The sequence below is a fragment of the Prionailurus viverrinus genome, chromosome B2, assembly GCF_022837055.1.
Source record: "Prionailurus viverrinus isolate Anna chromosome B2, UM_Priviv_1.0, whole genome shotgun sequence".
Taxonomy (NCBI): Eukaryota; Metazoa; Chordata; class Mammalia; order Carnivora; family Felidae; genus Prionailurus; species Prionailurus viverrinus.
The window spans coordinates 38,002,556-38,016,300 of NC_062565.1; the positions used below are offsets into that span (position 1 = coordinate 38,002,556).

Below are 13,745 nucleotides of genomic sequence, written 5' to 3' on the forward strand. Positions count from 1 at the left end.
TCAATTCCTCTCCCCACCAGCAACCTTGGCAACCACTAATCTGATTTCTCTTACTATACTTTTGCCTTTTACAGAATGTCACATAAATAGAATCATATATAGTATGTAGCCTTCTGTATCTGGCTTCTGTTGTTACTTAGCGTAACGTGTTTGAGATTTATCCAAGCCGTTGAATGTATCGATAGTTCACTCCATTTTTATTGCTGGGTAGGATTCAATTGTATGGCTGTACAACCATTTGCTCAGCCCCTCCCTGGTTTAGGTTGTTTCCAGTTCTGGGAGATTTTGAGGAAAGCTGCTATAAATATTCACGCAGAAGCCTTTGTGTGGAGACATGTTTTCATGTCTCATAGATAAATTCCTAGTAATGGGATTCCTGAAGTTTATGGTAAGTATTATGTTCAATGTCATCAGAAATTGTTAAAACTGTTTTTCCAAAGTGGGGGGCTCCATATAACTTCCCCACCAGCAACGTATGAGAGTTTCGGTGTCTCACCTTTACCAGCACTTCTTATTGTTACTTTTCTAAAGCTACTCTAATAACTGTATAGTATCACTACACTAAGGTTTTAATTTGGCTTCTCTAATGACTAATGATGTTGACCTTTCACGTCCTTATTTGGCATCTGTGTATCTTCTGATATAAATCTGATCAAATACTTTGTCCATATTATTGGTTGGAGAGTTTTCACCATGAGTAGATGTCGAATTTTGTCCAATGCTTGCCCGCATCAATTGAGATGATCAAATATTTGTGGTTGGTGTTGTTTTTAGTTTGTTGATATGGTGAATTACATCGATTTTTTAATGTTAAACAGTCTTGCATTCCTGGAATAATCCCTACTCGGTCATGATTTATTATTTTTTTAATGTTTGGTGGACTCAACTTGCAAATATTTTATTAAATATTTTTATTCATAGGGGATGTTGGTTTCTAGTTTTCTTGTCTTGTAAATATATTTGTCTGTTTTTGATATTAGGGCAACACTGGCCTTGTAAAATGAGTTGGGAATTGCTCCCTCCTCTGTTTTCTGGAAATTTTTGGGTAGAATTGGTATTATTTATTCCTTAAATGTCTGGCAGAATTTGCAGTGATGCTATCTGGGACTTGAGTTTTCTTGGTTGGAAGGTTTTTATTGCAAATTCATTTCCTTACGTAGATACAGGACTATTCAGTTTCTCAATTTCTCTTTAGAAGTCTGAACCCTTTCAAAAATTTGTCAGATTTATCTATGTTAGTAAATACATTGTTATAAGTTGTTCATAATATTTCCTTGTTATCCTTTAATGTCTTTTAATCTTTCTACACTGCTTACTATTAACCCTGTGTGTCATACAGGAAGGGATTTTTTTTTTCCTCACTGGAAAGTAACCAATGAATGGAATATTTAATTATATATAAACAGACATAAAGGAAGGAATGAGGATGATGTGGCCAAGTAAATAGGTAAATTCAGTTGGCAAGCTGCCTACGGTAACTTTGATTGTAGGGAGGTGTGGTCTTGGTGATCCCAGTTATCACCTATTTCAAATCAGATCAGAGAATTTCTGAGCTGGCTTACAGACTTGACTTCAGTATTAGGTCAACTCAATGCCAATCGCTCCAAAATTTAAATCTGCAGCCTCAATCTTCTTTAAAGTTCCAGAATCCAACCTGTACATTGTGTATTCCTTCATCATGTCAAGAACTGAACATTTCCTACCCTCCACCAGCTTCTTTTCCTAACCTCTGATAACCCATCTTAAGTCCTGAACTTTTACCATCCTCCCTTCTTTATCTTTAATATTAGTAGCCATCACTTCTATTGATTCTTCCTCAACTAAGTGTCTCACATCTGTCTCTTCTTCTGCTTTCACTGGAGAAAGCATTCCTGGAGACTCCTTTCTCATCATCACTCCAAGCTGGATGGTAATATCATCCTGATCTCTCGCTCCTGCTCATTCTATTCATTGCTATCATGGTAGTAACCATAAAAAAGTCTTTATCATATAAATTCTTCCATGGTCATCCTATTCAAACTGCAACTCCTGTTTTATTTTTTCTCTTTGTACTTTATGCTCTCTGAAATGCTCTGTATTTTAGTTATTTGTCTTGTGTATTAGCTCTCTCCCCACTAGAATGTAAGCTCCATAAGGGCAAGGACTTTGTTTTGTTCATTTCTGTATCTCTAGCCCTTAGAACAGTGCCTAGCACAAAGACGAGCACAATAAACATTATAAATGAATGAACTGCAATACTCTCAAAGCACAATGTTTCCTAGTCACCACTAAATAAAACAAAAGAGTAGCTCCTCTACATATGGTATTCATAACCCACCATGAGGTCACTGTTTATCTGTCTAATCCTATTCTTCAATTCTTCCAAGACGACGCCAGGCTCCTGCCAGGCCAGTTTTAACCTAGATCCTCGCTAGTTAGTGCCTCTTACGTGCAAGCCTCCACACTGGTCTCTTGCCCCTCCCCCCGTCCCCCAGCACATACACAGTGTGTTCTTTCCTTCTCCGCACCTTCGTTTATGTGGCCTCTCATCTTTATCTTAGAGTGGTACCTTTTTTTTAAATGTTTATTTATAGTTTTGAGAGGGGGTAGGGGGAGAGAGAGAGGGAGGCAGAGGATCTGAAGCAGGTTCTGTGCTGACAGCAGAGAGCCTGATGAGGGGCTTGAACTCACGAACCATGAGATCATGACCTGAGCTGAAGTTGGAGGCCTAACCAACTGACCCACCCAGGTGCCCCTAGACGCCTTCCTCTTAACATCTTTTATGGCTTACTTAGCTTACTGGATGGTGATATCTGCAGTGACTTCTATTTCTGAATTCCTCCATGATTCAGATTTTCATTATCATAGATAATGAGTAAAAACCATATTAAACCATGTGTAATAAGCTGATATTAGATTTAAAAACAGGGAGCTGAAAGAGTGCCCAGATAGCATTTAGTACAATTCTCTCACTTTATACATGACGAAACCCAAGTCTAGAGAGCCATTAAAAACTGAATATGAGTAGAATTAGAATCATAATTAAGGTTTTACAATTCTCAGTGTTCATTTACTCCTTCCACTGATATGCTATCTTGTTCCTGGTTTTATATGCACACGTGTGTGTATAAACATGTACACACTTTTTTTTATATACATTTTGTATACATTTTTGTATACATGTTATGTTCCCAATAAAACTGTCACTCCTTAGAATAATCTTCCATGTCCTATATTTCTGAATACCCAAAAGCATGTATTAAAATGATTAGCATCTAGTAGTTGCTCAATACATTGGGATGAAGGATTAAATTGCAAAAAATAATTAAGAGAAATAAACCAGGGGAAGACAAATATTATATGAAGTCACTTGTGTGTGGAAAATAAAAAGTTGGACTCAGAGAAACAGAGCATAGACTGGGCATTTGCCAGGGGCCGGGGGGGTGGGGGAAACGAGGAAGATGTTGGTCAAAGGGCACATACCTCCAATTATAAGATGAATAAGTTCTGAGGATCTAATCTATAGCATGGTGATTATAGTTAACAATACTGTACTGTATACTTGGAAGTTTCTGAGAGTAGATCTTAAAGCTCTCAACACACACACACACACACACACACACACACACACAAGTATGTGAGGTAATAGATTTAACTAACTTTATAGTGGTAATCATTTCACAATATATACATATATTAACTCATCACATTGTACACCTTAAACTCACACAATGTTCTATGTCAATTATGTCTCAATAAGGCTGAGGGGAAAACAGAAAAAAGAAAGGGATCCAGATGTTTGGAAGTTTACTCTGGGCAAGCTTGAGCCCATGAGATCCAATTCAATTCCATCTCAGAAGTAAAGTGTTGCTATGCAGAAAATATTTTACTCATTTAGACTTGGGCCAGGATAGAATACTTCCATCTTAGCCAGAGATCTACAGGCTTTTTTTCTTTTCTTTTCTTTTTAACCACAGAAAGAAAGAGGTATGTGTTTAGAGAATCAATCAGAATCAAATCTTCACCCAAGAAGTTCTGTATAAACATTAACTTGGCTATACAGCCTTCATCCAGCTGTCTCTTTTCAAATTTACACAGGCAAAAAAAAAAGATGTAAACTAAAAATATCACAATAACTGGAGGCTGACATCTGCAACCCTCTTCAGTTGAAGCATCCAAGTCAGTGCAACAAATATTTACATTAAGAAATGACATGTTAGGAAATCGTTCAAAAAAAATTTGATAGGGCCAGATATTAACAGACATCACCAAACTGTCCACTGTACATAACAGTGAATACAGAATACATTATCTATTAAATATCTGCTTTCTGACATCCTTCACAAAATCCCTGATAGGAATGTCTTTATGCCATTCCAGTCAGCATAAAGCCAGGAATCAGCAAGACAGAGAAATAGGCCAAAGCCACTGCATTTCTGCCATTCTGTCCTGCCAAGCTATGGGACTCTTCCTGTCTCCAACACCACTATCTCCCCCCACCCCCCACCCTTTGACCATCCAGGGAGCCCTGGCACAATGAGAGACTGAATCTGACTCACGGTGCTGAATAAATGTCCAGGGGCCCCCGGAGACAAAGCACAGACTCATGATATTACACAGCAGTGCCAGAGTCGAGGCACATTTTAATTTCTCTCTTTTACTTTAAGAGGATAAAGAACTCTTAAATCTGATGAATTTTAAGTTGTGCCGATATTCACTCTAGCTAATTATGGCAAAACATAACCGTAACAACAAAATAACAAAAACCATAACAAAACCCCACATTATCTGAATAATCTTCACTGTCAGTATGAACAAGCACCCAAGGTACTGGATTTTGGGAAACCCTGTGCTTTGTTTTGGCAGGGTGGGTGTGACATTTTGCATTCGTTCTCCCTCTGTGCTGATCAGAAATCGCAGATGTGGTGCGATATAGTATACTTAACTTGGCAGCAGAGAAGTAATTTCACTGCGAGCTGCTGAAGTTTACTTACCGCACAGGAACTAATTTTACATGATTCCTGAGCTCATAATTAATCATTACTATCTCTGCAATCTCATGTTTTATTTTTATCTTCTCATAACACTTACATTTTGCATTGTGATTACTTGTGCTTATGTCTGTCACTGCCACTACATTGTGAACCCCTGGAGAGCTGAATGTAGGTTTCGTTCATCTTTTGTTCTTCTCTGAAGGCCTAGGGCAGAGTTTTGTAAATACTAGATGAAGACTACATGTTGAATGAATGAATGAATGAATGAATGAATGAACCAAGTGCCCAGAAAAACTAATGGCAACCCTACATACTGTCTTATATAGAATCTGTTCCAACTAACATGTATACACTTGTTATCTGTGGCTCAGAGGACACCAACTACACTCTAAGAGTCCATCGGTATCTTAAGTTGGTTGTCACAAATTTATTTCCCTCCAGTAGACCCCGTGAAACTCCTACGAATGACAAATTGGACTTCTGTCAATAACTTTTAACCAGAAACATCTGTGTATGTGGAAAGTGGCAAGTTGGTAAAAGATATAATGTAAATTTAATACAGTAATAAGTGTCATAAAGAAATAATATCTGTTCGTTATTATTTTTCACACTTTACAGCATTTTTCTTTTCGTGAAATATAGCCTTGTCGTAGTTTCTTCTAGAGAAGGACTAGGGTGGTTAACTGTCTCAAAGTTTCTATGTCTGAAAAATGCCTTTGTTTCACATGTGCATTTGCATGCTAATTTGGCCAGATACAGAAATCCCCATTCAAAGTCCCGTTTTCTATTTTGTTTTCTTCTGTTTTGTTTTTCAGTACTATAGGTTCCTGTTTCCAGACAGGTTGATGAAAAGTCTGCTCTAAATCAGATTCTTGATTGTTAATAATATTTTTCTTCTCTGATAATTTTTGGGATTCTTTTATATTTTGAGGTTCTAAAATTTTTTACATTCTTATACAGCTTAGCACATGGTAACCCTCTCATTCTGAAGTCTGTCTTTTTTTTTTTTTTTTTTTTTTTTAGTTCTAAGAAATCCTTAGATATTTCTTTAACCATTGGCTCCGCTGCCTTATCTCTATTTCTCCTTTATAAACTTCTATTTGTTAGATATTAGTAAATCTAGAGCTAATCTCTATGATTCCTTTCTTTTAAATGTCTCTCCCTTTCTCCTTTCATCTTTTATTCTGGAAGAATTCCTTAGCCTTGATCTTCCTAGCTGACTAATTTGCCCCTCTGTTTTTTCATTCTGCCACTGAGCCATCCATTAAGCTCTTAATGGCAACAATTACATTTCTTCATTTTTCAGATCTCCTTCAGTCTGTTTTATAAAAATAAAGGTCCTGTTGTTTCGTGGATATAATGCTGTCTTGTACATCTCTAAAGATATTAAATCACTCTTCTTATAACATTTAGTTCTGAAGCCTCCAAGCTGTAAAGGCTCCTTGTCCTGGTCTTTCTCTAAGTCGGCAGTCCTCATGTTTCTGGTTGTTCCCAACTGTGAACTCATCTTTCCTAGACTCTCAGCCCTGGGCAGGTGGTCCTGGAAGAGGGCGGAGCGGCTGTGGGGGCTCATGCTCCATGCTCCTTACTGTTCTCAGTGGGAACAGGGCTTGGGGAGAGCCGAGGACAGCGGCTGGCTTTCAGGACTTCTCTGGTCCCCAGTTTGTCCTGGATATCATCAGCTACCTGGGGCCTTTCCCTATTTCTCCATCCTAAACGCTGACCTAAACACTGGGTGGAGCAGAGAAGAAGGAGCGCGCAGGGGTTCACAAGACAGACTGCACTCACTACCAGGGCTCTGCCAAATCCTCGCAGGCTGCTCCCAGCCCTCTCCCGCTCCAGGGCGCCACCATGTCGAGCCTTGTAGCTTTTAGGGTGCAGCGCCCAGTCTTGGTCTACCCTTTCCTCTTACCCCTCTAAACCCCACCTTTCAATCTACCTGGAACTCCTTGAAGCCTCTAGTCCCCTGAGACGTTTCCATCTTATTCTTGGGTGTGGCTACAGATTCAGATGTTTCAGTTCTACAATTCCTCAGACTTGGTGCAGTGGAGGGAGCGGACATCTTAAAACCACCACATGCAAAATCTTATCCTTAAACTGAGCCTCCTGAACAACATTTGGGATGTGCCGGACTTAGCGAAAACTCTGGTACTTATTTCACGTACTGGCCATTTGCCTTCTTGCTCTTGGATCCGATTTCTACTTTTCCCCTCTTTTACCCTGCATCACAGGAAACTACATTCTCTGACTCTCCCAACAGGGAGAGCATGGTTTCTGGGCAAATTCTGGGCACGTTTCTGGTTACCGGGCAAGTTCAGCCAGTGGGACGTGCAGGTAGAAGACTGGAAGTGGTGTGAGAGAGAAGCCAGGACTCCCTGCCAGGATGCTGTCTCTGATAGCACCTGTGGCTCTTTGGTGGCCCAGTTTACATGGGACAGCATCACTATGGGTTAGCTCTGGCTGGTCAGCTCCAGTCTCAGACTTTGGTAACATAAGCTTCTACCATCATCCCTTCAATCCCAGGGTGTCAGGGCTCCTGCTGCTCCTGATGTCTGGGGTGCTGCGTATTTCCTGCAATGCCACCTCCCATGCAACAAATTTCCCATGGTAAATTCCTTCTGTTGAGAAGTGTAGAATGTTTTTCTTTTCTTGGCTGAACCCTGACTTGAAGATCAAAATTCTGCAGAGGCATCTTCAAAGATAATAATTGGTAATTCCTCTCTTTGAGGGGAAGGGAGCATCATAGTGAGGGAATTCTCAGCTTGGTTTTCTCAGCATCTAAGATATCATTAGATATCACTGTGGCATTAATTGCATATATGCCACAGAGAAAATTTACAAGGAAAGCCTTAGGAGCCTCTCCTATTATTAAACACAGTGTTCTAGATGCTATCCTAGAAGAGTGAAACTTTGATTATAGCAGAAAGCTTCTTTGGGACACTTGGGTGGCCCAGTCAGTTAAGTGTACAACTCTTAATCTCAGCTCAGGTCATGATCTCACGGTTCCTGAGTGTGAGCCCCACACTGAATGCTGCGCTGATGGCGAGGAGCCTGCTTGGGATCCTGTGTCCCTCTGTCTCTGCTGCTCCCCTACTCGTGCACGCTCTCCCTCTCTCTCAAAAATAAATAAGCTCTAAAAAAAAAAAAAAAAGCTTGCTTAAGGCTTCTCAATGTTTAGACCTACCTTTAGGCACAGCCAGGAAGTAGTTTAAAGAAAATATTTTCATCAACTCTATTACTTACCATTTTCTCTGTTGAGAGAGGGTTAGATGAAATGATCGTAAGCCCTTAGAAAAATCTTGTGTTATCTCTATTTCTCCTTTGGAAATAGAGAATATCACTGCCTTCTAAGTCCAGCCCACTATTATCACTCCACAGATGCTTTATAAGTTGCACAGAAACAACAAGAAAGTCCACCACTGTGGCTCATGATCAGAGAGAGAATGAGAGCCACACTGTGCCACTGACAGATGCCACGCTGTATAAAGCCCTGAATACCTGCTTTCATTCCCATTTCTAGTATTTGAACTATAATATATGGGCCATCTATTTATTAAAGGAGAGAGCCTACCTTGGCATGGGATAAATTGGTGCTTGCAACAAGATGCTTTTTATTACAAAGGACATTTCTTGAATTCCTTTCAGATCTGAGAGCCACAGCATATGAGGGGTTGGTGTATATGTTTTTAATTGCACAACTATTACACAAGCCCTTCTCTTCAGCTGGCATGAGAAGGATATTCCCATCCTTTCTATGCTCTGTTCTTTACTTCCTCAAAGCTGAGGCGGCAAAAACACTGCCAGCCTTATCCAGCTTTTCATGGAAAGCCGCCACTCTTAACTGGCGCCTAAATGCAATTTCAGACTGTCCCAGGAGACCTTCGTGCTTTGAGGTGAATTCATAACGTTAGGGCCAACAAAGAAGTTAACACAAACTTTCACTGTTAAAGAAAAAGAAAAAGAAAAAGAAAAAGGTCTGCAGGCTTACTCAAGGAGCTCTGCATCTGTGAGCGCCTCTGTCCTCTGCTCCCCAGTGACAATGGCCAGTTCATCCTTCAGCTCCTGAATTTCTTTCTGTAGGCGTATAATCATCTACAAATGGCAAGGCGGGAGAATCAACGTCACCTCCTCATTAAAGGGAACTTGGTGACAGAGAACATACATCTTTGCAAATTACGAAGTATTTTAAGGACACAAAAACATACGGAGAATGATCGGAAAGCCACCCCTGGCCCTACCACCCAGCTTTGTTAAATCTCAACATTTTGTCAAAATAGTTCTAGAATTTATTTTAACAAATAAAACATTACTTATGTAACCGGAGCTCCTAATTCCTATTCCTTTTCTGTCCTTCCCAGGGTGATCACTGTACTATATATAGTGGAGAGCATCTCCCATGTTTTCATATGTTTCCTCCATCTATACCTATGGATGGCACTGTAAGTCATAGATGGTATCGTTTTCCATGCTTTAAACCTTATGTAAATGTTACCATACTGCATGGAATGGTAACTTCTTTTTTTGAGATTATTTATACTGCTACACGTAGCTCTAGTTCATTAATTTTCATGGGCATATACTGCTTCAGTAAAGGACTATGTCACAATTTATCTCTGTCTCCTGCTGATGGACATTTAGGATTTTTACTTTTGCTTTTATAAACAATGTGGCTATCAACACTATGAACACCTCCTTGGGCACATATGTGAGTGTCTCTGATGTGTACACTTAGAAACAAAACTGCATGGTTGGAGAGTCTGTGCATCTCCCTCCCCTTCAGTATGCCTTGCTAAGTTGGTCTTCAGAGTAGTTGTATAAACTTAGATTCTTCATCCATGATATACAGTTCCTGTTTGCCCACATTTACTTCACTGCTTATGGAGTACTGACAGACGCTTTAATTTTGCCGGTCTGGAAGATGTAAAATGGCACCTTGTTTAGTTCAAATATGCATTTTCTGATTACTAGGGAGGTTGGTCATCTCTGCATATGTATATCGGCTGTTTGGTTTCGTCTTCTGTAAATCACTTATTTATATTCTTGTTTGTTTCCACTGAGTTGTGTTTTTTTTCCTTATGGAAAAAGGAAAGCCTTATGCAGGCTGCTTTATATATGAATCCATTATTAGTTTTATGTAAGGTATATGATTTCTCCCAATCTATGCCATTTTGTGGTGTTCTTTGTGTTAAGTGAAAGTTTTAAATTTCAGTATGATTTCATTATTGACTTCTTCCATTATGAGTTGTAGTTTTGTGTCTTCGTAAACAAAATCTATTTTCTACCTTAAACCATAGGAATATTTTCCTATATATTCTTATAAAAGTTTTAAAGCTTTGCTTTTCACATTTGGGCTTTTATTTTGGATAAAGTATGAGATACGGATCTAATTTTATTTTTTATACAGCAGCTAACCATGCAAGATTTGCTATTATAATTTTGTTACATAACGTATTTCTACATATAAATGTGTCCTTTTCTGGGCCATTGGTTAAAAACATTTATGTACTTGACTATATGTGCGGCAATACTACGCTATTTTAATGATTATATCTTAGGAAACTTTGGCAGCTAGATAGAACAAGCCACTTTCATTTTATTCCTTTCCAAAACAGACATGGCTATTCTTGGTCATTTGTTCTTTCGTATAAGTTTGAGATGCAGCTTATAAAATTTCCCCAAAGGTCCTCCTCAATTTTTAGCCACAAATAAATTCAATTAAAGGAGTAATTTGGTAAGACTTAACAAATTAGTCATGCTGAATCCTCTCATCCATGAATATAGTATGGCCTTCCACTGGTTCCTTTTAATAAAGATGTATCACGTTTTCTATAAATATATTTAATTAGAGTTTTTTTCCTAGAATTTTCAAGTTTTTGTTGCTGCTGTAAATGAAATTTTTATAATATTACATATTCTAATTGTTGGCTTTGATTTATAGGAAGACAATTTTTATGTATGAATTATGTGCCACATAATTTTCTGAACATTGTTTTGTTTCTATTAATCATTAAATGTTCTTAGATGTTCTATATAAGCAATTAAATTATCTGTAAGCAATGACAGATGTCTTCTTCTTTTCAAATCCTCATACACTATTATTATTTTTTTTTTAATGTCTCTGTCCTAGCTAGGACTTCCAAGTATAATGCTTCCGATATTCTGATCTTATTCCTTCTAACATTTCACCTTTAAAATGTTTGCTCTAGCTTTCGGTTGATACCCTTAATCACTTTAAGGATGTTCACTGACATTCATAGTTTGACGAGTCTTTTCAAACTATGGATGAATGTTTAATGTTATCAAATACTTTTTCTGCATCTAGTAATGTGATAATATAATTTTTCTCTTTTAAACTGTGAATATGATAAGTCACCTTAATTCATGTGACTTTTTTTTCTGTATGAACTACTTCCAATGTACAAAAAGACATAAAGTATACCTTATAAATCCACTAGTTACCTTAAGTAAATACCTATATACCTACTAATTAGCTTAAGAAATAAAACATTACTCTTTTGAAGCCCAAGTCTCTGTATAGCCTTCCCTAAATGAATTCCCTGTTCCCATTACCTGAAATTTGGTGTTTATTTTTCCCACGGCTCTTATTCTTTTACTATACATTAACATGTTTTCTAATGATAGATTACCTTTAAATTCCCAAAATAAACCCAACTAGCTCATGATACCATATATCATATTAATAATATATGGTCGTAATGCAAATTCCCTAAAACAAAAATTAGCAGGCTGAATTCAATTTATACTCTTCCTTCAATATTCGACCAACTTAAAAAAACATCGAGTCTAGTCCATCCTTCTTTCCTTCCTGTCTTTTTTACTCCCTTCCTCCATCACTTCTCTCCTTCTTCTTTCTCTTTTTCTGTTTTTCTTTCTCTCCTTTTGGTAGCTTTGTTATTATTGAATCTAGTCATTAGTCATACATCTATTCATGCTTTTTTAATGCTTCTTGCATTAGTTTCAGTGTGATATTTTTGTAGGACATTGTTTATTTTGTTTGTTTCCAAATTTACAGCCATAAAGTCACTCAAAATACTTTTATTATTATTTTAAGATATCTACTGTGCCTATAGGTAAGTCCTCTTTTCATTGCAAATATTGTATCGATTTCTGCCTTCTTTTTTTTTATTTTATTTTTATTTTTTTTATTTATTTTTTTTTTATTTTTTTTTTAACATTTATTTATTTTTGAGACAGAGAGAGACAGCGCATGAATGGGGGAGGGTCAGAGAGAGGGAGACACAGAATCTGAAACAGGCTCCAGGCTCTGAGCCATCAGCCCAGAGCCCGATGCAGGGCTCGAACTCAGGACCGCGAGATCGCGAGATCATGACCTGAGGGGCTCGAACTCACGGACCGCGAGATCGTGACCTGAGCTGAAGTCGGACGCTTAACCGACTGAGCCACCCAGGCGCCCCAATTTCTGCCTTCTTTATTCTTTTCTTCATTAATCTTTCCAGAGATTTGTTCATTTTATTATTAGATTAAAAATCAACTTCTGGGGTTTGTTGCTTTTCTCCACTGTATCTCCGCTTTGGGTTTTGTTTTCACTCATTTCCACACTTTTATTTCTGTCTTTCTACTGTTTTGGATTTATTTTTCTCACTCATTTATCTGACTTCTTGGCCCAAGCCAAGAAGTCTACCAGACCAAGGGAGTTTGTAAATTTGAACTTCAAACCCATGTGTAGCAGAGCATTAGGATTTCAAATTTTCAGAGAAACCATATTTTGCTCCACCTAAAGTTCAGGCTAAGGCAGACAAGCTTCACTAGCCATCTCCCTATGCCAGTGGACAGATTTTTTTTTCCCCTTTCTGGTTCACCTTTTCACTCATTTTATGTTGGGAAGCAGACAGGGTGTCACGGGTTCATCATCTGTCTTCCAAGGTTCCAGGGCTTCAACTCTGATGCTTTTCTTACAATCCCCTTCACCTCTTCTACTCCAGGACAACTGCAGCCTCAACTTTGTTTCTGGGCCCTGGAGAATCCCCTTATTTACTTCATTCAACTTCAGACATATATGTCAAACGTGCCTGTCGAATTTTATATAGGTGGGTTTCAGATTATCTCTGCCACATCAACTAGACCTGATGTTCCAAAGAACGTGGTGACTGTGTATTTTGAACACATCAGTGCTCCTGGAATTTCATTTAAATGCACAGGATTGAGTGGGTTTTGGTTGTTTGCTCCTTTTCAAAAACATGCTTGGAATCATCAAGCTCTGCAGAGTGAAAATCCTTAGACAGGAACTATGTGAGTCATTCATTTGTATTCGAACCTCCCCTCCCCCCACCTCCTGCTCCACTAAATTAATATTGATGCCATATTTTCTACATCTGCTAAGGCTTTCAAAGTCAAATCTAACAACCAAATTATCTTCTGTTACTGAACAGAAATCTCAAAACTAGGCCAACTTTTCATGATTTTGAGATTAGTACAGTCACATCTCGCATCAAATTAGTGTAGAAACTTTGGAATGAGAGCCTTCCTTAGAAGATTTGGGGCCATGCCCAGTCACCACAGACTCTGGCCTGCTTACAACTCTTTTATCATATTGTCTCCCTGAGGTATTAATACTTGTAAAGAAAGCAAGTCAAATCCTTGATGATCCTGCTCTCAGAGGGCTGGCTTCTTGTGTGCCATTGGATTTTGACAGTAAGATATTGGAAATCCCATCCAAGTTGTGTTTTAGGTGGTTTTGAGGACAAATTTGTAATTGTCACTTGTGCTTCAGAAAAGCTCTGTACATAAAGT

At 38.3% G+C, this 13,745-nt stretch overlaps 1 protein-coding gene across 5 annotated transcripts in view; it reads right to left on the reverse strand.

Annotated features, from left to right (window-relative positions):
* The window catches only part of KIF6 (kinesin family member 6), a 386,512-nt gene that overhangs the window by 235,775 nt on the left and 136,992 nt on the right, over window positions 1-13,745 (reverse strand). For all 5 annotated transcript variants that reach the window (XM_047860796.1, XM_047860795.1, XM_047860799.1 and 2 more), the window contains one exon: window positions 8,962-9,065. In XM_047860796.1, coding sequence (XP_047716752.1) covers window positions 8,962-9,065 — 104 coding nt within the window. The remainder of the gene's footprint in view (window positions 1-8,961; window positions 9,066-13,745) is intronic.